This window comes from Rana temporaria, chromosome 1, assembly GCF_905171775.1.
Source record: "Rana temporaria chromosome 1, aRanTem1.1, whole genome shotgun sequence".
NCBI classification, from domain to species: Eukaryota; Metazoa; Chordata; class Amphibia; order Anura; family Ranidae; genus Rana; species Rana temporaria.
Window position 1 is genome coordinate 572900164 of NC_053489.1, and position 24326 is coordinate 572924489.

Sequence of the window (24326 nt, forward strand, 5' to 3'; positions counted from 1 at the left end):
GAATAAATGGGCATATATTGTGTAAAACTGTATACAATACGTTTTATTGTTAAAAACAGGTGTACACTTACAAAAATCCCCTAGAATTGTATTTTCTTGATGGACTTTATGTTTTGCAAGTTGAATGCATTATACTAGTTCAATTACTTTATTGTCACAATAGTTGATCCAATATTTCTTCATTGCACATTATTATTTCTTAAAGTTTGTATACATTATGAGCACTGTATTATTATTTATTTTTTTAACTGTTTACACTAAAAGTCTAGTGAGTGCCAGCTGTTATCTACAATCTGAGAGCACAGTTTTCCATCTTTAAAATAATCAGTTATCTATTATATCAAAAATTCAAAAGAAAGTCCAGTGCTTTATGAACAATTATAAAAGATGGGTATCATCCTGCAGATGACTTCTCAAGCCTCTTACCTGATTTCCAATCTACTTATGCTAAATGTCCGACTAAACTGTCAAATCACCAACTGTATGTCAAAATATTTTGATTTTCAACGTTTATTGGACCCATTTGGCATAAGTGGATTAGAAATCCACTGAAAAGTAATTTGTAGGATAATAGTCATATTTTATAACTGTGCCTGAAGCTCTGGACACTTTCTTGAATTTTTGAACTGAGTAAACCAGAGGAGATTGGTGGTCTGTTCAGCTGCTTGGGAGACTCCAGGAAGCACTTCTGCGCTGGTGGACTCTTGAAATGTGTCTATTATATCAGGTCATAAAATAAATTAAAGATAAAATTGGATAATTGTTGGCCACATAGTAAGAAATAGCAACATGAAGCATCTGGATGGGATTTTTTTTTAAAAGGGAAACTGAAACTTACATCGAGAAAGCTAATAAACTCCCTCAAAACCTGTACAACATAAACAAATATAAAAGGAGATTGACTTATGTATTCCTCCCCTGGAATTTCTGTTGCATACAAAATGCCTCTTCCACAAACCTGAGGCAATTTAAAGAGCTATAGTTAGCCCAGACTGGAAATAATCAGAGATAGGAAGGCACAGTTAAACTATGGGTCCCATATTTTGAGAAATGCATTTTGCGAATCATTGAAAATATCAGACAGTTTCCCATTCACTAGCATCATATTCATACATTTCTTAACTTCTTTCAAATGAACAGTAGGTTGCTTCCTGACCTAGAATTATGTGGTGGAGAAGGGCCACCAATGGGTCTTGTGTTTTGGATTGGAACAATTTCAGTTTTGGGCAGGACCACCAAAGAGATATGAGTCTGGAAGATCCCAAGGAATTCAATAAGTAAATGTAAATAAAAATGATAGGACTCTGACTTGTAAAGTGTTTAAATAATGTAGTACTTCAGTGAGACAGGTGATCTTTCTGTTTCCTAGTTCATTGATTACCTGCATCAATTGAGAAGCCAGTTTGTTCGTTACTGTGTCTAACTCTTTCTGCAACATTGTCTTGTATCGGCTAATAGCTCCGTATCTGATGTGAAAGTGCTTTTTACATCATAGGAGAGTCAGCAGTGCTCTGCATTGGAGGATAACTTTGGTCAGTGGAAAAGACACTGCATGCAAGGCTTAGGCTGCAGGTATCTTGTCTGGTGGATAGGCATATAGGACAATCCTAGGACATTTCTGACATTATACCTACAAGTTTTCTTCCCCGTACTTAGACTGGGTAAGTCCAAAGTTTTGGGAGAGACATTGAGAAGGTAATGAGACTCTCTAAATAGCTACAGTAAATTAATTGCTGATATGCCCTGGAGTTGAGAAACTAGATCAGTAGTGCTGCGTGTCAATCTCTCCTCACCACTCACAAGCATGTCTTCCTTCCCTAAAATTTCTAAGAAAAATTGCAAAAGAACTTAGAAATATTCCCAGAACTCTCTTTGCAACTTAACAACCACCAAATGTTACAGCAAATAATTGTGAGAAGCTTTGTTATACTAAATATAACATTCTTTGGATGCAGGGAACATGCAAACTTATACACACATTCATACCACAGGGTAACAGTGTCTGGATCACTGCAAGTGTACTGAATAGAATATTGTTTTGCTGCTGATCCTCAAACATAATACACCTATAGCTAAATTCAGAGAGAGTTACGCCAGCGTATCAGTAGATACGCCGTCGTAACTCTGAATCTACGCCGTCGTAAATTTAAGCGTATTCTGGAAACCAGATACGCTTAAATTAGGCTAAGATACGAGTGGCGTAAGTCTCCTACGCCGTCGTATCTTAGGGTGCATATTTACGCTGGTCGCTAGGTGGCGCTTCCATTGTTTTCCGCGTCGAATATGCAAATGAGCAAGATACGCCGATTCACGAACGTACGCACGCCTGTCGCAATTAGTTACACCGTTTACGTAAGACATACGCCGGCGTAAAGATAAAGCTGCTCCCTAGGTGGCGCAGCCCATGCAAAGTATGGACGTCGGAACAAGCGTATCTTTTTACGTTGTTTGCGTAAGTCGTACGCGAATAGGGCTGTGCGTAAGTTACATTCACGTCGTAGGCAGTGTTCGATGTATCTTAGGCATTCTATCCGACACATGCGCACTGGGATACGTCCACGGACGGTGCATGCACCGTTCGTTCAAAACATCATTTACTTGGGGTCATGCTTAATTTCCCTAAAACACGCCCACCTCTTCCTCATTTGAATTAGGCGCGCTTACGCTGGCACATTTACGCTACGCCGCCGTAACTTAGGACGCAAGTGCTTTGTGAATACAGCACTTGCCTCTCTAACTTGTGGCGGCGTAGCGTAAATACCATACGCTACGCCCGCACAAAGTTACGCTGCCCTACCTGAATCTGGCCACAAGTGTGTGAAAATACTTACAGGACTTTATATGCTGGCCATATCAACCCAATTACTATTCTCTAATGTGTGCCGCCCTCTCTTGAGTGATGTCTGTGATGCTAGGCAGCAGTGATGGACAGGGTTACACCACTTTGTATGTTTATTAGCTTGTCTGTCATTGCTTTATGTATTACTTTACACTCAGTCCCTACATTAGTCTAAATGCAAATGTTTTATTTATTCTACATTTAAATCTTATTTTTATTTTATTTTGCAGGACAGTCCACTGGTATTACAGTCTGATAGAAATGTAACAGTTAATGCAAGGAACCAGAATGGGCATCTGACAGGTCAGATGGTAGTAGGTGAGTTTTATGCAATTTTTTTTTTCATTTTTTTTTGTGTTATAATGAAGATGAGGGTAGCGTCCTGGCACTTTCAAATTTAAAAAAAAAATAAAAAATTTCACGGCGCAACTCTTTTTTTATCCGTCGCGATTCACAAAACCTCGGCGCATCGTAACTTTGTGCAAAGCACGTAAATCGTTTAAGTTACGTTGCACCCGGGCTACGTGAATCTGGCCCTTAGTAAATCATTCAAATGCAATAATGTTTCTAAATGCCAGATAAAGAAAGAAAACAATATTCAGATTGTATAATTTTGAGTTGCATTAGAGATGTTTTTCAAAAGATTGTTTTTTTAACATACATAGTACATGAAAAATGGATGAGTAATTGCATTATGACTGGTGAAGATTTAGCACAGAATGCACTGGTTAGCATGCTTCCAACATGAGTAAATTTGCTAAAGTTTGTTATATGTAACTGAAATTTTGCAAACTTGTAACATCACAATACACAAAAAAATCGGTTTCATATCTTTTATCAGTTGTTTTATGAGTACTGTATGGAAGAGCCCTGGGGCCATCATAAAAAAAAAAATACTAAATTCTGAGTTTCAAAGTCAGAATTCTGAGATTAAAAAGACAGAATTCTGAGATTAAATGTCAGAATTCTGAGATTAAATCTCAGAATTCTGAGTTTCAAAGTCAGAATTCTGAGTTTCAAAGTCAGAATTCTGAGATTAAATGTCAGAATTCTGAGATTAAATCTCAGAATTCTGAGTTTCTAAATATAGTAGTCTCTATTAGGAGGATTTTAGGAGCAATTAGCAATAATGTAGTAACACCCATAGACCATTATTCTGCAGACATACAATTATTGTGCTCTAGATATAGATCTGTAAATCTATCTTAGTTACAGCATACAGTATGGGGAAGCAGGCAGTGCTGGGCTCTATGGTTCCTCTACTGTATTAATAGTTCCTCAGTTTGCTGTCATCTGCTCTAACATAAAGAGGGATGCTGAAAACGAGTGTATTGTGTGTGGGAGGGGGGGGGGGGGGGTGATGACACAGCTTCCATAGATAACAGAACACAATGCACTCCAACTTTTAGGAAACATTGCACTGTTGCCCCAACATGAGGGAATTGTGAGCACACTGTGTGTCTTTATTCAGAATGGCTTGATCATAGCAATTACATGTCTGGACTAATTCTTACAGAGAACGAACCCCATATTACACATACATATCAACACAGTTGTATTGCTTGAGAAATAGCTCAACGCATAGAGTAATAGACTTGGGTTTGATATTTTGTGGGTTCAAATCCAGGAGAGAGCACAATTTGTTTTTAAGTTATATATATATACATATTATTTTATACATTGCTCTTAGATTAAATAGGGATGTCCCAATACCAATATTAGTAAATCAATATATTGAAAATGTATATGTCTTAAAACAAATTAAGCTCTGAGCTGGATTCGAAACCAAAACTTAGACCCACAGAAGTCTATTACTCTACCCGTTGAGCTATAGCCCAAGTCATAAAACGCTAATGTTTTCTTAGGTTTAATATGGGGTTCATTCTCTGTAAGAATTAGTCCAGACATGTAATTGCTATGATCAAGCCGTTCTGACCATAGACACACATTGTCCTTCTGCCTTCTAGCCATTCACAATTCTCTCATGTTGGGGGCCACAGTGCAATGTTTCCTAAAAGTTGGGGTGCATTGTGTTCTGTTATCTATGGAAGCTGTGTCTCCCACCCCCACTCACACACAGAATACACTAGTTTTCAGCATGACTCTTTATGTTAGAGCAGATGACAGCAAACTGAGGAACTATTAATACAGTAGAGGAACCAGAGAGCTCAGCACTGTCTGCTTCCCCATGCTGTATGCTGTAACTAAAACAGATTTACAGATCCATATACAGATCAAAAGACTTGTATGTCTGCAGAATGATGGTCTATGGGTGTTACTACATTATTCTTAATTGCTCCTAAAATCCTCCTAATAGAGACTACTATATTTAGAAACTCAGAATTCTGACTTTGAAACTCAGAATTCTGACTTTGAAACTCAGAATTCTGACTTTGAAACTCAGAATTCTGACTTTGAAACTCAGAATTCTGACTTTGAAACTCAGAATTCTGACTTTGAAACTCAGAATTCTGACATTTAATCTCAGAATTCTGACTTTGAATCTCAGAATTCTGACATTTAATCTCAGAATTCTGACTTTGAAACTCAGAATTCTGACTTTGAAACTCAGAATTCTGACATTTAATCTCAGAATTCTGACATTTAATCTCAGAATTCTGACTTTGAAACACAGAATTTAGTATTTTTTTTTTATGATGGCCCCAGGGCTCTTCCATAGTACTTTGTCCACTTAGGAGCCCACTCATTTTTTCTATTCTCCTAGCATGGGAGTGACTGCCTTTTAAATGAACATAGTACTTCCTGGGGGCTGGTGACTGTGGATAATTTTGGTAAATGTATCATTACTGCTGCTACGAAGGAAAAAAAAAGTTCCTGCACATCGGTTATAAATCTGTGCTCTACACTTTCAATGATTTTTTTTTTTTTTTTTTTACAGTTCACAAAACATATAATTATACTCACTATGGATCAGGGCAATGAGGGATTAAAATCAGGTACCACATCCCATTGGATAAATAGGGAAAACTGGTAAAAGGAGCAGGACTTTTAAGTTCATGCAGTACTTTTAAAGCTCCAAAAGAAGCCCCTTTGGGAAAAACATGTACAGCAAGTGGTGGCTGCACTGTTGTATGAACTATACGTTGGTTGAACATTTATTGTCATTTTAAAGAAATTGATATTTAATAAAAATATTTTTTTTATTTAAAAAATGGTATGTTGATTTGGCACCTTAAATGTCCCGCTCCTTTTTCCAGTGTTTCCCATATACCTATACAAAATTGTACGGAGGTTAACCACTTGCCGCCCGCCAATGACATATTGACGGGGGCAAAGTGGTTGTAGAATCCTGACTGGACGTCATATGACGTCTTCAGGATTCTGAGCCGCTGCGCGCCCCCGGGGGCACGCATCGCGGCAATCGTTGTTGCAGGGTGTCAGTCTGACACCCCGCAACACAGATCAAGGTAAAGAGTCTCTCACGGAGGCTCTTTACCACGTGATCAGCCGTGTCCAACTACGGCTGATCACGATGTAAACAGGAAGAGCCATTGATGGCTCTTCCTCACTCGCGTCTGACAGACGCGAGTAGAGGAGAGACGATCGGCGGCTCTCCTGACAGGGGGGTTTGCGCTGATTGTTTATCAGCGCAGCCCCCCCTCGGATCGCCACACTGGACCACCAGGGAAGCCCACCCTGGACCACCAGGGAAGGGCAAAAAAAAAAAAGGGGGGCAAAACAAAAGTCTGGAAAAAAAAAGCATTAAAAAATAAAAAAGATGCCAATCAGTGCCCACAAATGGGCACTGACTGGCAACATGGGTAAATCAGTGCCGACCCACAGTGTCCATCAGTGCCACCCCACAGTGTCCATCAGTGCCACCCCACAGTGCCAATCCATGCCCAGTGCCCACTTATCAGTGCCCATCTGTGCCACCCATAAGTATCCATCAGTGCCACCCATAAGTGTCGCCCATGAGTGCCCATCTGTGCCGCATATGAGTGCCCAGTGCCGCCCATGAGTGCCCATCAGTGCCGCCCATGAGTGCCCATCAGTGCTGCCTATGTGTGCCCATCAGTCTCGCCTATGTGTGCCCATCAGTGCCGCATAACTGCGCCGCCAATCAGTGCCACCTCATCTGTGCCCGTCAGTACTACCTCATCGATGTCCATAAGTGCCATCTCATTGGTGCCCATCAGTGCCGCCATATCAGTGCCTATAATTGAAAGAGAAAACGTACTTATTTACAAAAAAATTAACAGAAAAAAATAAAAACATATATTTTTTTCAAAATGTTCTGTCTTTTTTTAGTTGTTGCGCAAAAAAAAATCGCAGAGGTGATCAAATACCACCTAAAGAAAGCTCTATTTGTGGGGAAAAAAGGACGCAAATTTTGTTTTTGTACAGTGTAGCATGACCGCGCAATTGCCATTCAAAGTGCGACAGTGCTAAAAGCTGAAAATTGGCTTGGGCGGGAAGGTGCGTAAGTGCCTGGTATGGAAGTGGTTAAAGTAGGAGTAAAATAAAAGGAAAGTTTTCTTTTCTCTATACTTTTGACTCTGATTTAAATAAAAAAAACTAACACATGTTTTTGCATTTACTAAAGGATAAAAAAAATATTAAGCAATACAAATTGAAATAACAGAAAGGACCTAAACACACTTATAATTGTTATGTTTATTTTCCCTGATTGACTGATCCTTATTCAAATCAATGCATTAACATCCAAATATATTATATGCATTATAATGCACACCATCCCACGCAAAACTGCAATAATGCTTGTCAATGTGCATCATGACAAATAATGACTTGCATGAATATGCATGGCAAAGTGTTTTGACGTGTGTTTTGCTGTGTTTCAATTCATTTTACCACTTCAGCCCCTGAAGAATTGGCTGCTCAATGACCGGGCCATTTTTTGCGATTTGACACTGTGTCGCTTTAACTGACAGTTGCACGGTCGTGAGACTCTGGATCCAAACAAAATTGACGGAAACACCACCTAGCGGCCGGCGGAAAAATGCACCTACGATCCGACGGCGTACTAAGACAAACGCCAGTCGGATCGAGCCCAGATGCAGTCGTATCTTGTTTTGTAGATACAAAACAAAGATACGACGCGGGAACTTTGAAATTACGCAGCGTAGAAATAGAATAGGCCGGTGTAATTCTTCTGTGGATCTGGCCCACAATATTTTGTACTTTTTGCTATAATAAATATCCCCATTTTTTTTTAAAAAAGCAATTTTTTTCTCAGTTTAGTATTTTTCTACATATTTTTGGTAATAAAAATCGTAATAAGTCAGAAATAGCAATTTCTGCTGGCGGCTAGGAAGGTTTCTGACTGACCTGTCACGTGAATGGGACACAACAGTCGTTTTTTATATGTATTTAGCAGTGGGCTCAGCAGGAGTATGGAGTGCTCGCCTCTGCACCATGAAGCGCCGGAACCGGAAGCCTTCTTAAGGTCTATTTCCAGGCAAATAGGATTTCTTATATTTATTAGGTGGAATTTTAGAGGCAGGGGTCACAAAGTTAAGCCCTCCCCTATTCTTTCTTACCTTAAGATGTAAAAGGCTGATGTGACCCAATGCTCTCTCAGTAAACCATGGGTGAGTTGGGATTATCATTCAACCCATACATCCTCCTCTTGGGGGTTTTTATCTTTATACTTGCATTTGTTCATTTTATGTTACATCAGATGAGGTTGGACCTGCAGGGACAATATGTTTTACTATGGTACATTATTTGCGGCTCCCACTGGTGATATTGGCCTTCTATGCCCCTTCCTTTAATATGTAAGTTGTGAGGGAGGGGGTGTTCTTCGTGTGATTTGGCTGGGAGGTTTTAAACCCTGGTTTAAATTGGACCAATTCTTCCCCGAGGGGCCTTAACATTACATCTTGACTACTTATGTCCACATGTTGCAAGCTGAATCTATGGTAGACTCCTTATGTCATAAATAAGCTATTCGGGTCTTTTCATGCTTTGAACATCAATTTGCACCTTCCTCTGCTGGACAATGTGGGTTATTTCCCAGGATTGCTGTAAGATCACTCCTTCTGCTGGGTAATGCTAAAGTGGAATGCATGCTCCTCTCTTTTATTCTGGAAGTTGAAACCATTTTGACTTGACCTGCCTCCAGATGCACCCATCATTTCTTAAAGTGGTTCTAAAGGCCTCTTTGTGCTGTAACCCCTGTAAGATTGGGGTGATCAGACTCCAGCGGTAGGTGCGTTTTTAGTAAGTACATCAGTCCAGAACACAGGGGGGTTCCACCATTAATGTATCTTGCATACTCAACACTTTAGCCTCCTGGCTTTCATTCTTGCCATCCGGCTGTTTCAGGCCTTTAGCCTAGGCCTTAAGTCTGTTCCTCAGAACAAACAGTTTCCTAGAGTTAAGCTCTCTCCTAGCTTACTCTTGATCAGCGCCTTGCTGCTCAATCACCAATGACATCTGCCTCCTGCAGACATGCAGCCTCTGACTCCTCTCAGAGGGATGGGAGTCCACCTGACTCCCAGGAACAGACTTCCTGTCTGTTGGGTGGGGCCCTGAGCCATAGTCAGGTCAGAATTAAATAGCTGAACACACAGCTGTGCAATCAATATGTCTTTCTCTCCAAAATCTGGTATAAACCGGCAATCTTACATGTAGGACAGAGTCCCACCACCACACTCCCCAACAGCCCCCAACTACTGACCTGAGCTCAATCTCAATCTAGGAATGTGCGTAAGAACCTTGGCTCTCCAGGGACCTTTGGCTCCCACTGCTGTCAGTCACAGACAGTATCCCATTGAGGAGAGAGAGGGGGCAGAGCCAAGCCATGGTGCTGTGTGAATGGACATGCAGAGCCGCGGCTCAGGAACAAGCCCTGCTCTAAAGGGCACTTGGCAGGAGGGAGGGGCCAAGAGTGCTCACAAGGTACCTGAGAAGAGGAAAAAATACTGCACAGAGCAGGTGAGTATGACATGTTTGGTCCACTGGTGTTCTGGAAAACCTTTTAAATATATGCTTGCACTTTTCATTGATCAAAGAAGTTAAACAGACATCTGCTGCTGCTGATCTGGCTGATTAGGAGCTGGCAGCTGTCACTGGTGCTTTTGCCTGGGACTTGTCCCTGCACCATTAAAATTACAACTTTTAATTATTATTATGTTACACTAAGCTAAGTCCATGAAATGCCTGTCCTTTTAGCAGCGAGGGGTTTTGGATATAGAGAGAGATATGGTAAGCTCATGGTTATCATAAGAGATGCTTTAAGTTTGTACCTCCTTTTACCAACAGCTTTTCACCTCTCACACAACTGAGAAAATCTCTTGACACCTTTCTTTTGTTTCTTTGTCACAACAGAACCCCAAATAGATTGCCATGCTGAAAGTGCCTCTTACTCCTACTGAGATCTAGATGGGCATTTCAAATTTTGACTGGGCTGAGGCCCCCACACCAATAGCTACCAAATGAGTTATGCCACCTACACAGAGATATTTGACCTTCGCATTCTTGCTTTAAGGGAAGAAATATAACTTCCCTTTGGAATTAATACAGTATTCTGAATCTGAATTCTGACTCTGAATATAAGTGAATTTTACACTTCTTATATCTATGTCTGAAGAAATTACTAAGCCAAATTAGGACTCTCTTGATCTACTATCCTATAGACCTATATCTTTAATACAAACAGATGTTGAAATTTCAGTGAAAATCCTTTTCCCTCAGGCTCAACCAATTTATCCAAACCATTATACACATGGGTCAAATGGGCTTTATGTCTGGTAAAACACCTAACTTAACACACAATTGTTATTCATTAATTGTTAAGCCTCCCATGAGTAGGCGGTCACTACGATTGTGTATGTAAAAAAAGCAATTAATTATGTGGAACACTAAACAGCTTTGGGTTTGTTCCTAGATTTTTTTTAAATGGTTACAACTTGTCTATGCCTATCCCTTGGCCAGAATTTGTGTCAATGGGTGGACATCTGAGTTTTTTTCACTCACTAGGGGTTTTAGGTAGGATTATTCCCCACTGAATGTCATTGAAGTAGAACCTCTGGCTGCTTCCCTCAGGAAGCATCCCAATATTAAAGGTCTACAGATGAACATGTTAAAAGGTTGAATAAAAAAAAAGATGACATATGTGACTGTTGGTGAAGTGACATTAAATGCTGCGTAAAATATAAAAAATGTTTAAAAACCTCTGCACGTTTATAAATAAATATATGTACAGTACAGACCAAAAGTTTGGACACACCTCCTCATTCAAAGAGTTTTCTTTATTTTCATGACTATGAAAATTGTAGATTCACACTGAAGGCATCAAAACTATGAATTAACACTTGTGGAATTATACATAACAAAAAAGTGTGAAACAACTGAAATTATATTTCATATTCTAGGTTCTTCAGTAGCCACCTTTTGCTTTGATTACTGCTTGGCACACTCTTGGCATTCTCTTGATGAGCTTCAAGAGGTAGTCACCTGGCGCAGCACCCCATCACTTTCCTTCTTGGTAAAATAGCCCTTACATAGCCTGGAGGTGTGTTTGGGGTCATTGTCCTGTTGAAAAATAAATGATGGTCCAACTAAACGCAAACCGGATGGAATAGCATGCCGCTGCAAGATGCTGTGGTAGCCATGCTGGTTCAGTATGCCTTCAATTTTGAATAAATCCCCAACAGTGTCAACAGCAAAGCACCCCCACACCATCACACCTCCTCCTCCATGCTTCACAGTGGGAACCAGGCATGTAGAGTCCATCCGTTCACCTTTTCTGCGTCGCACAAAGACACAGGGGTTGGAACCAAAGATCTCAAGTTTGGACTCATCAGACCAAAGCACAGATTTCCACTGGTCTAATGTCCATTCCTTGTGTTCTTTAGCCCAAACAAGTCTCTTCTGCTTGTTGCCTTTCTTTAGCAGTGGTTTCCTAGCAGATATTCTACCATGAAGGCCTGATTCACACAGTCTTCTCTTAACAGTTCTAGAGATGTGTCTGCTGCAAAAGGTGGCTACTTTGAAGAACCTAGAATATGAAATATATTTTCAGTTGTTTCACACTTTTTTGTTATGTATAATTCCACATGTGTTAATTCATAGTTTTGATGCCTTCAGTGTGAATCTACAATTTTCATAGTCATGAAAATAAAGAAAACTCTTTGAATGAGAAGGTGTGTCCAAACTTTTGGTCTGTACTGTATTTATAGACTGAATTTTTTTTCAGGATAAAGGAGACACACTGTCTACATATTAAATTTCACCAAACAATTACACTTTGCAAGGGCAAATTATAGAGCTCTGACTTGGAAACTAAATTTAATTCATCATTATCCCTGCCAGAAATAAAATCTTTCATAATTACTATTTCTCCATCTGTGTCAAAATGAACTAGTGCTAGATTTTCCAGAGCCTTTAATTGTAGTTTAAAATAAAATGCAAATGGAATACAGGGACAAATATAGTTTAAAACTGAAAAAAGTTGATAGGAAAATTCTGAGTCAAATAATTGTAACCCTGAAATAGAAAATCAATATGTGTACATTTTTACTGTATCTTTTTTGGAGCTATGCATTCCCCTTTGTTTCTTTTCTCTCTCATTCCCTAACTACTATGATGCTAATCATAATTCACAGTTCACTAAATGGCATGCTCTATTTTCAGTTTTTTTTATTACTATACTAGTGTTTTTCTGTAAAATGTTGTTAATTCTAGCTGGCTGGTATAATTATTTCCTTCATATGGGCAGGTAAAACTCCTAGATAAGTGTGGACAACACTTTAATTGCCCCTTTCCCAAGAGGGCTTAGCCCTGCCTAATTTTCAGCTTCACTACTGGACGACCATACTTGTTACGACACGTTGGTGGTTTAGCCAATCTACGCACAATCTGACGGTTAACCTTGGAAGCAGCTCTTCTGGGTCCTATGCCGCATTGAGAAATTTGGTTTGCCATGGGGCCTAGGGCCCGCCCCTTAGTTACGGGACCTAAGCATATGATGATAAGAGTTTTGGTAGGAATTCAACCTACTCTCCTCATGTGCCTCTTTGGGGTAATGCTCAGTTGCGGCATCTTTCTCTGCTTCCAGGACCTCAAGTATGGGTTGCTAATGGAATTTTGGCCCTGAAGCATGTTATCATGGATGGGAGATTTTCTTACTTTGCAGTTCTGCGACAAGTTTGCATTACCTGCTTCTATGTCATTTTGTTACTTTCAGTTGAGGTATGCTGTTGAGGCCTAATTTCTGGAACCGCTTGTACTACAACCAGACTCAGTGGAATGCTTGCTAACGTCAAGGTTGATGGGAAAACTGTTGTCTTCCCTTTACCTTCATACCTCCTCTAAAACCTTTTTCAAATGGAACAGTGATATCCCAGACTATCGACAAATGGGAGGACTGTGTGGACTCCTATGTCACCAACATGATTTTAGCTGGATCAATTTATTCAGTTGAAGTTACTACATAGGGTTTATTATATACCACAGAGGTTAGCGGACATTTACCCTTTGGTTAGTCATCTATGTACACAATGCTTCTCCTCTACTGGATCCTTTTTGCATATGGTGTGGCAATGCCCAGCTATTCATTCTTATTTGGAATCAGTGATTCATGCTCTGAATGATTTTTGTGACCTGTCTCTTCAACTTGATCCATGAAGGATGTTATTGGTGATTATTGAAGATATAGAAACAACTATATATATTAAGCTTTTTTGTTAGTTTTTTTCACTCTACTATGCATGCAGGGAGCTCCTTCTGAGATGGAAGTATCCAACTTCACCTACGGTGCATAGTTGGAAATATGCAGTAAATGCGGTTTTACCATTGTACAAGTTAACCTATGTTAACAGTAGAAACTGTCCAATTTTTTTTTATAAAATATGGTCTGCCTGGATTTATACATATGGTTCAGACGAGATTGATGATGTGTAATTTGGTGAGACTTGGGTTGTGGCTCATGTAGCTCTCTCTCCCTGACTTACCCTTTTTCTCTTAATTCCTTCCTCTACATCTCCTTCCCCCCCTTTTCTTTTTTCCCTCCCCTTTCTTATGTTTTCCCCCATGCTTCCCCCCTTACTTTACTTATAGCCTTGTGTGGAGTATTATCCTGGTGCTGATTGGTAGAAGACAGTTTCGGTGTTATTTTTTTATGTTGGGGATGCTGCGTAAGTTTTAATAACCTTTTATTGTGGTAAACTGTGTGTACCCACCCCCATCCAATGTTTGGTACTGTTTGGGAACAGTGTTAGGATCTGTATTTTTGACTGTGGCCTATGCGTGTTAGATTTGGATTGTGTTATACCGAGTGCAATTTTGTATTTAATCTGTGCTTTAATCAATAAACCTTTACCCTTTAAAAAAAAATGTAGTTCATTTTTTTTCAGGCTTTCCTTCCCCCCTCTCCCATCCTAAACCTCCCTAGCTGACCCCCTCCCTCTTCATACACCACAAGAAGAAATGTGACAACCCCCACCCCTGTACTCATCACAAGTAAATTCCACCCCTTTCCTTTTTTCCTCATATGTATTTTTGCTTTAGTTTCATTCTAATTACCACTGATTTCTATACTCAAAATCAAAAGGACACAAACAAAAATTAATAGAAAATAGCATGGGAAATATATGCTTAGTAGGAAATTAAAGGCAGTCAGTACACCACAATCTAAAATACAAACTCTTTGTCAGCACCATAGACATGTCCTATTACTTTATCTTATTGGCTAACCCTGCTAATACTGTCAAACTACTTCCTTCCTCTGGACCTATGACCATGGTATGAACCTTATCTTTGCAATCTCCATTACCACTTGTACACCTATAGTTAATGTCTTGAACTGTACAATCATTGTAATGCATACAGTGGGAAAAATAATTATTTGATCCCCTGCAGATTTTGTAAGTTTGCCCACTTACAAAAAAATTAAGGGTTTATAATTTTTATCTTAGGTGTATTTTAAATGATAGAGACAGTATATCAACCAAAAATCCAGAAAAAAAACAAATGCTATAAATTAAGTTGCAGTTTAGTGGGTAAAATAAGTATTTGATCCCCCCAAAAAATCATGACTTAGTACTTGGTGGAGAAACCCTTGTTGGCAAGTACAGAGGTAAGATGTTTCTTATAGTTGTAGTTGTATTTGTAGTGACCAGGTTTGCACAAATCTCAATTCTCAAAGATTCAGCTCCCTCCATAAACTTTCTATAGGATTAAGGTCTGGAGACTGACTAGGCCACTCCATGACCTTAATGTGCTTCATATTGAGCCACTCCTTTGTTGCCTTGGCAGTATGTTTCAGGTCATTGTCATACTGGAAGACTCATCCACAACCCATCTTTGGTGTTCTGGCTGAGGAAAGAAGGTTCTCATCCAAAATTGTACAATACATGGCCCCATCCATTGGCCTCTCAATGCAGCACAGTTGGCCTGTACTCTTAATAAAGAAACAGCCCAAAACATAATGTTTCCACCTCCGTTCTTGACTGTAGGGGTGGGGTTCTTAGGGTCATAGTCAGCATTTTTCCTCCTCCATACATGGTGAGTCAAGTTAATGCCAAAGAGCTCAATTTTGGTGTCATCTGACCACAACACTTTCTCCCAATCCTTCTCTGAATGATTTTAGATGTTCATTGGCATGACTGTACATGTGCCTTCTTGAGGAGGAGGACTCACCGTGTTTCGGAGGAAGAAAAATACTGACTATGAGGTGGAAACATTATGCTTTGGGGCTGTTTCTCTGCTAAAGGTACAGACCGACTTTGCCACATTGAGGGGCCAATGGATGGGGTCATGTATTGTAAAATCTTGGATGAGAACCTTCTTCCCTCAGTCAGAACACTGCAGATGTGTCATGGATGGGTCTTTCAGCATGACAATAACCCAAAACATAATGCCAAGGCAACAAAGGAGTGACTCAGGAAGAAACACATCAAGGTCATGGAGTGGCCTAGCCAGTCTCCAGACTTTAATCCAATGGGAAATGTATGGAGGGAGCTGAAACTTCGAGTTGCCAAGAGACAGCCAAGAAACCTTAGGGATTTAGAGAAGATCTTTTTTTTTGTTGTAAAAGTTTTTATTGAAAGAAAAACAATTACATAGGCAAATGAAGATACATATATTACTGAGGAACGCGGAAACATCCGCAAACATTAAAATAAATACATTCTAGATTCAAGTTGTCGAATTTAATAAAATGTATATAAGAAGACATTACACATGTTGTTTGAAATACTTTGTTATAACTTAATGTTGGATTAAGGATAAACAATGAAAAATCCAATCAAGACTATCATTTGTTAGATTATAAATAAGAATAGCAAAAAGAAAAGGGGGTGGGGGGAAAGGGGGAATAACAAGGAAAAAAGGGAGAGAAGGAAAGAAGGAAAGAAGCCTGCCACAGCTCCATTGCCTAATGGACATTAGGACAAATACGTTGAGCACATTTAGGGTTGTGCATGTTTGTATGCATCAGATAAAACAAAGTTTAACCAGCATGACCATATGGAAGTGAATGTGGATGGTGTATCTTTTGCCTGGTGGATCAATTCCTCCATCTCCATTGTTCTCTGTATATGGCCAAACCAATCTCCAACAGAAGGGGGTTCCGTAAAACGCCATTTGATAGGGATGCACATTTTAGCTGCATTAACTAGATGTATGGTCAAGGAGCGGCGGTATCCGGGTAATGGTGAGGATGAGTGATGGAGCAAGAATTGAGCAGGGGTAAGGTCTAAATTATAAGTTGTTATCTGGGAGATAAGTCTGTGAACAGCCGTCCAAAATGGTTGAATAAGAGAACATGACCACCAGACATGGAGGAATGAACCTGTCTCTGTTTTACACCTCCAACAAAATTTGGGAACTAAAGGATTAATACGATGGAGTTTGAGGGGGGTTTTGTACCACCTAGATAATATTTTAAATGCATTTTCTTGAATCTGAACATTTGCTGATCCTTTGTGTGTGAGCATGTATATCTTTTCCCATTCAGAATCAGATAAATCAATAGATAGATCTTTTTCCCATTTTTGATTGGCCCAGTTAATTTTAGGAGAGAAGTTAGAGAATAATAAGGAATATGTAGACGAGATCAAGTGTCTAAGGGGTTAGATTCAAATTTAGTGGTGTGTCTAGACCAGTCAGGTTGTGGTTTAAAACTATTAAAGAAATGGCGTAATTGGAAATAGGTCCATAAGGAAAAAGAGTTTTTGTTCAGTTTGGAAGACAAGGCAGATTGAGTTAGGAGGTGACCGTTTTCAAAAAAGTGTTCAGCTCTTACAGTATCATGAGGCCAACCATCACATAAAAATGATGAGTGCTTCCCTGGAGTGAAATCTGGATTCTGTCTGATTGGTGTCATGGGGCCTTGTATGGAAGAAATGTTGTGTTTTTGCAAGCATCACGAAAGGCCACGAGTGTAGAATTAATTAGAGGATGAGATTTGCAGTCTGGAGGGGTATTAGGAGATGTAATCCATGGGATTTGGGCTAGAGGAAAAGGTGAAAAGGAACGTTATAACTGGATCCAATCTTTAAGTTTATAGTGTACATTCCAGTCCACAATTCTGGTTAAACAGCATGCTTGGTGATATTTACGTATATCGGGTAAGCCTATTCCTCCCATAATTTTAGGGGCCGTAAGCCTATCATACCCTAGTCTTGGGCGAAGTTTGTTCCAGATAAATACAGTGCAAGCCTTCCGATAAGAGGAAAAGAAAGCTTGTGGGATCCTTATCGGGATGGTTTGTAAGACATATAGAATTCTAGGTAAAATATTCATCTTAATAATAGCGGCTCTGCCAAACCATGAGAGCAAGCCGGAAGACCATTTTTTTAGATCAGCTAATATCTTATTTAAAAGCGGAGTGTAGTTTAGGGCATATAAATTTGATAAAGGAGCTGGTAGTTGAATACCTAGATAAGTGATCGCACGATTATTCCATGTGAAAGGGAAATTAGCACTACATAACTTGCAGATATCTTTAGCTAGGGAGATGTTTAGGGCATTCGATTTTGAAAAATTTATTTGAAAATTAGTCATGACTCGAAAATCACTAAAGTCTTTAAGTAAGTTAGGGATTGTAATAATCGGTTCTTTAAGAAACAGCAGTATGTCATCCGCAAAGGCTGCAATCTTGTGAGTATTACCGTTGATATCTATGCCTTTAATACCCGGGTTAATTCTCAAACGATTTAGTAAAGTTTCAAGGGTAAGTATAAATATTAAAGGGGAGAGGGGACAACCCTGACGTGTACCATTCGAAACGGAGAATGCATCCGTCAGGCAACCATTCACTCAAACCCTCGCTGTGGGACCAGAGTAGAGAGTAGAAATAAAGTTCATCATTATATCAGGAAGGCCCATAGCCTTCAATGTTGTCATCATATAGTCCCAGGCTACTCTGTCGAACGCCTTCTCCGCATCCAACGACAGCAAAAATCCTTGATCTTTAGATGAGTTCAGCCAATGGAGGACATTTATTGCTTTGAGGGTATTGTCCCTTTCCTCCCTGCCCGGTACAAAACCAACTTGGTCAGGATCAACCAAATGGGGGAGGAAAGGGTGAAGCCTATTAGCGATAGTTTTGGCATACCATTTTAGATCTACATTGAGTAATGATATGGGTCTGTAGTTGGACACTATGGAGAGATCTTTATCTGGTTTTGGGATCATTATACAGTAATGTGAACAGAGAGGAGATCACGTGGAGGTGTAATAGGGTTAGCAAAGGTGTTAAAGGCCGATAAGAAGAAAGGAGTAAGAGTCTCCGCATAAGTTTTATAATAACCTGTAGTTAAGCCGTCGGGTCCCGAGCTCTTGCCTGTTTTCATTTGTTTCAATGCTACGTCCACTTCAGTTTTAGATAATGGAGCATCTAGGTTATGTTTATCATCTTCAGATAAAGGAGAAGGGCTATATTGGTGTAAACAATCTGTGATCATTTGCTGTCTGGATGTGTTTGGAGTCACTGGGTTGGGAGTAGGAATGTTGTACAATTTAGTATAGTATCTAACAAATTGGTTTGCAATATCAGTAGATTTCGTTAGTTTATTACCTTTTTCGTCAGATAATGAATGAATTGTCGTTTTGGCCTTCTTGTTTCATAGGGCATTCGCCAGAATTTTACTGGCTTTATTGCCATATTCATAGAATGTTTTCTTAACAAGGATGTATTTGCGCTTTATTTGTTTGCCTAGTAAATCGAACAAATCAGAGCAGGCTTGAATTAGGTAATTTAATGTTGTTAAGGCTTGAGTGAGTTTATGGACATTTTCCAGTGATTGAATTCGGTTAGTGAGATCAGTGTACAGTTTTTTCCTTACTCTGTTACGTTGTGTCTTTTGGATCATTTTCTTGAAAGAAATGTTGGAGAAGAGATCCTACTTCCGCGGCTATGGAAGGGTCGGTAAGCAAAGAAGGGTCTAGTCTCCATGTTTGTGAACGAGAGAATGTTGCTGGGAAAGTCAACGTAATTGAGATGGGATGATGATCTGATAGGAACATGGGTTCAATGGTTGCATTTGTGAGCATGGGTAAATCTTCTTGTGATATGAATATATAGTCAATTCTAGAGTATCTGTTATATGGAGCAGAAAAAAAGCTATAGTCTCTGCCGTTTGGGTTTAATGTGCGCCATGAGCCATGAAGCAGTAGATTGCGAAGATGTAGGTTAATTTTTCTTAAAGTCGCATATGGAAGAGAGGATGTACCTGTAGAGGTGTCTTGGAGTGGATTAAGTGGGGCATTAAAATCACCTCCTAATATAAGGGAACCCTCAGAGAAACTGGATAATTTGTCGAATAGGGTATTAAATAATTAAATTCGACAATTACTCGGGGCATATATGTTAGCCAAAGATATTTTCCGATTCATGTAAGTACCCTTCAGGAATAAATATCTGCCTTCCTCATCAATCATTGAATCAGAAATTTGGAGGGGGCAATGGTTGGCTATGAGAATTGAAACCCCTTTAGTTTTGATTGTAGGATTAGTTATAAACTATAGGGAAATGATGATCATGTAGTTTAGGTGTAGAGTTAGTTCTAAAGTGAGTTTCCTGTAGGAACACTATATCTGCCTTGTTACGATGCATTGCTAATAGAAGTTGAGAACGTGTTTCCGGTATGTTAAGTCCCTTAGCGTTAAGAGAAATACGTTTCATTAAAGATACAGTCATATCGATTTTAGGATTAGTCATTATGTATGAAGGGAAGTATGTATTTTAAAAGCTGAAAAAAGTAATGATGATCTAGAGTAGGGTAAAAGAAAAGTAAAAGGAACATCTAATAAAAAAAGGGGGGGTGTAGGGTAAAAAAAGGTTAAATTAGGAAAAAGGGAGGAAAAGGACAATCCGGTAACAAAGAGTGTCCCACTCACTAAACAGAATGAGTGAGTACAGTCCAAAGGGGGTAACCTAATACAGTCAGTGGTTTATATAGAACGGAAACAATCTAATTATTCAGTCAAAAAAAAGGAAAACCACTCTGTGGGGTTGGCTCATCAAGAGGAAGAGAGAAATAAAAATGGATAAATAGAGTATATAAGAATACAAGACAAACGTTCGTCAGTACCAAAACCTAAAGACGAGTCAACAGTAGTGAATAGGGTGAATGTTATCAGTAGAGCCATAAGGATAAATGTGACAAAAATGGTACAATCATGCGAGTCAGTAGGAGTATGTTGTGTTGACAAATTCTATCACATGAACGAGATTTAAAGCTATGAGAACGATACAATCATACTATCTTGAGACAATGAGAAACAATGTTATTTTCAATATCTAATATTACACGGAACATTGAATGAAAAAAAGTATTCGTTCAATTCGGTGTTTAAGAAATAGTTTTGACATCGAACACCAAATAGTTATAGAGGACCGTGTAAAAAATAGAGATCTCCATACAAGCAGAACGATTGAGGTCAGAGCCACCATATTTCTCTGTCAACCAAAACATTGAATGAACGATTTCCAATACAGGAGGTAATGTGTCAATGTCGTAAAATCATTAAGGAATAAATTATCTATATATTTCTGCATAGAGCAAAAGCATATAGATGATGAAATTAATTTAAAGAGTATATAATAGACTAATGTGTAAAAAAAAAAAAAACTATCGTCATGAATTCTGCATGAGCTTCTCCCAAAACATGTTAACATTTGGTATTTACGTCACATATCAATAGTATCAATTAACCCCTTCCATACAGGGCATTTTCACCCCCTTCCTGCCCAGACCAATTTTTAGTTTTCAGCGCTGTTGCACTTTAAATGACAATTGCGTGGTCATGCAACACTGTACCCAAACTAAATCTTTATGTTTTTTCCCCCCACAAATAGAGCTTTCGTTTGGTGGTATTTGATCATCTATGCGGTTTTTATTTTTTTGCGCTATAAACAAAAGAAGAGCGACAATTTTTTTTTAAAAACACACTGGCCTAGATTAAGCAAGAATTTACGCCGGCATATCTATTGATACGCCGCGTAAATTCAAAGCTACGCTGGCGTATCTTCTTTCTGTATTCAGAAAGCAAGATACGCCGAAATTAGGCTAAGATCCGGCTGGCCGCTAGGTGACGCTGCCGTAGATTTCAGCGTAGAATATGCAAATGAGCTGGATACGCCGATTCAGAAACGTACGTGCGCCCGGTGGATTTTTTTTACGTCATTTGCGTAAGGCTTTTTCTGGCGTAACGTTACTCCTGCTATATGAGGCATAGCCAATGTTAAGTACGGACGTCGTTCTCGCGGCGAATTTTAAAATTTTTACATCGTTTGCGTAAGTCGTTCGCGAATAGGACTTTGAGTAAATTACGTTCACGTCAAAAGCATTGACTATTTGCGACATGATTAGGAGCATGCGCACTGGGATACGTTCATGGCCGGCGCATGCGCCATTCGTAAGAAACGTAATTTACATGGGGTCATGTTTTATTTGCATAAAACACGCCCACCTCTTGACAATTTGAATTTGGCGGATTTACGCTAAGCCGCCGCAATTTACGGAGCAAGTGCTTTGTGAATACTGCACTTGCCTCTCTAAATTGTGGCAGCGTAGCGTAAATAACATATGCTACGCCCGTACAAACTTACGTCCCCCTACCTGAATCTAGCCCAATATTTTTTACTTTTTTATTTAATAAATATCACAATTTAAAAAAAATATATATTTTTTTCCTCAGTTTAGGCCGATACGTATTTTTCTACATATTTTTGGTAAAAAAAATCGCAATAATCGTATATTGATTGGTTTGTGCACAAGTTATAGTGTCTACAAAATAGGTGATAGATTTATGGCATTTTTATTTTATTAATTTGTTTACTAGTATTGGCGGCGATTTGCGATTTTTTTACTGTGACCGTGACATTGCGGTGAACACATTGGACACTTTTGACACGTTTTTGGGACCATTCACATTTATACAGCGATTAATGCTATAAATATGCATTGATTACTGTGTAAATGTGACTGGCAGGGAAGTGGTTAACCACTAGGGGGCGCTGAAGGGGTTAATATGTTCCCTAAGGTGTGTTCTAACTGTAGGGGGGAGGGGACTCTCAAGGGGAGGAGACCGATGTGTGTTCCTCTGTACTGGGAACACACATTGGTCTCCTCACCGCTGACAGGAGGTGGATCTGTGTGTTTACACACACAGATCCACACTCCTGCCGTGATTACCGGCAATCGCGGCCGCCGGTCACCCGGGCCGGGTCACGAGCGCGCGTGTGCGCCCTAGATCGCCGGGAACACAGGACGTCATATGACGTCCACCCGGATCGGCGAGGGGTTCCTGCCGCCGTCATTTCCCTATGGCGCGGTATGGAAGGGGTTAAATAAATAAATATATAAAGGCATAACAATTCATAAAAATCAGACAAACCTGAATTCATATAGGACTAGATAAACGGTAAATGAATTGAAAAGTTTGTCTGGTAATAAGATAGTTATGAGCGAACTGACCTAGTACATGAGAAATGAGAGCATCTATATAAGTCAATATTCCTGTACCTCCAATTGTCAAAGTGTGCGTGTCAATCCAAGCAATTGAATGAGACAATGGAGTAAAGAGATGAAAACTTCAAGTCCTTCATCAGTCCTATAACACGGAACCGGAACAGATTAAAAATAACTAAAATGTTGAAAGAAGTCACCGGTTTATATAAAACGACTATGCAAAGTGAGTTTTTGAACAAAAAGTTTCCATCGTAAAAGTCGGGTTTTCATAACTTTTCAGGGAATTAAAGGGTCACTAAAGGAAAAAAAATGTTTTGCTGAAATGACTGTTTACAGGGTATAGAGACATAAAAGTTAACTGATTCCTTTTAAAAATGATTAAAAATAGATTCAATTCAATTATATAATGTGCCTCTAGTTTCACTTTTGGTTTTAAACTGGTTTCATGTTTCTGTGAAGTAAAGAGACACACAGAACAAAAACAAACAAATCCAGGGCAGTGTTTTGTTTTTAAAATGAATCTGATTGGTTCTGTTAAGTTTTAGACACACAGTAATGACATCTTAGACCACCGTGAAAAGCTCCCAGTACTGTGGTTATAAGGAGCCAGACAACCAGGAAGTGTGGAGATCACAGCAGAATTACAGCAACTTCAAAGCAAAAACGAACAATAAGGACATTAAACCAGTACTGCAATAAGGTAAAGGAAGCTATTTAGCAAAAAAAAAAATTCCTTTAGTGACCCTTTAAGAGCACATTCAGTGAGGAGTAGACATCTGGTCTCGGCGGGTTCTTCGATGTAAAGGTTCTGCAGAAGGACTATGTGGTGATAGACGATTTGGCTTTGTGGTGTTGATTCTAGTCGGTGAGGGTGAGCGTCGCCAACGCATCCTGGAATTTTGAGCTTCCATCGGTTCTTCCTCAGGGATGGAATAGTGGTCTTCTGGAATCATGAATTCTGCGTACCTGTCAGGAACAACTACAAACGGTATGTCCAAATGCTTACAAAAAGCATTAAATTATTCGGGTACTCGCAAGAGAGCCGAACAACCCTGGTGAGATGCGGAAAGACAGAAGGGGAATTACCATCTGTAGCGAATTCCCTTTGTTTTCAGAACTTCCAATAGAGGGCGCAGATCTCCGGTTTTTAAGAGTAATTACCGAAAGATCCTGATATATCTAAATTTGATGATCCTGAAAGTTTAACTGGATTTTTTCCCAAGCCTTTTTAAGGATAGCTTCCTTAACTGCAAAGTCATTGACGTAGCAGATGACGTCTCTCGGTGGGTCAGATTCTCTACCCCTATGGCGGAGGGCTCTGTGGATGCGCTCCATTGGGATTAGAAAACTTAGGGGTTTTTCAAGAATGCCGTTAAAGATGTCTGAGATCACCTGAGGTAAATGATCGGTGTCGACGGTTTCAGGTAGGCCTCTTACTCTCAGGTTGTGACGTCTGCCTCTGTTGTCAAGTTCCTCTACGTGACGTTGTAAATAACGGAGGTGTTGATTATGGGAATATACCCGGTGATGAATTTGTTCGATTGATTTTTGGTGAATCGCTGTAGTATCCTTCATTT

The 24326-nt window shown here is 39.5% G+C and overlaps 1 protein-coding gene across 3 annotated transcripts in view; it reads left to right on the forward strand.

Annotated features, from left to right (window-relative positions):
- Nucleotides 1–24326, forward strand: part of SGCZ (sarcoglycan zeta) — a 1301913-nt gene that overhangs the window by 1118312 nt on the left and 159275 nt on the right. For all 3 annotated transcript variants that reach the window (XM_040334675.1, XM_040334676.1, XM_040334677.1), the window contains one exon: nucleotides 3070–3157. In XM_040334675.1, the coding sequence (XP_040190609.1) occupies nucleotides 3070–3157 (88 nt within the window). The remainder of the gene's footprint in view (nucleotides 1–3069; nucleotides 3158–24326) is intronic.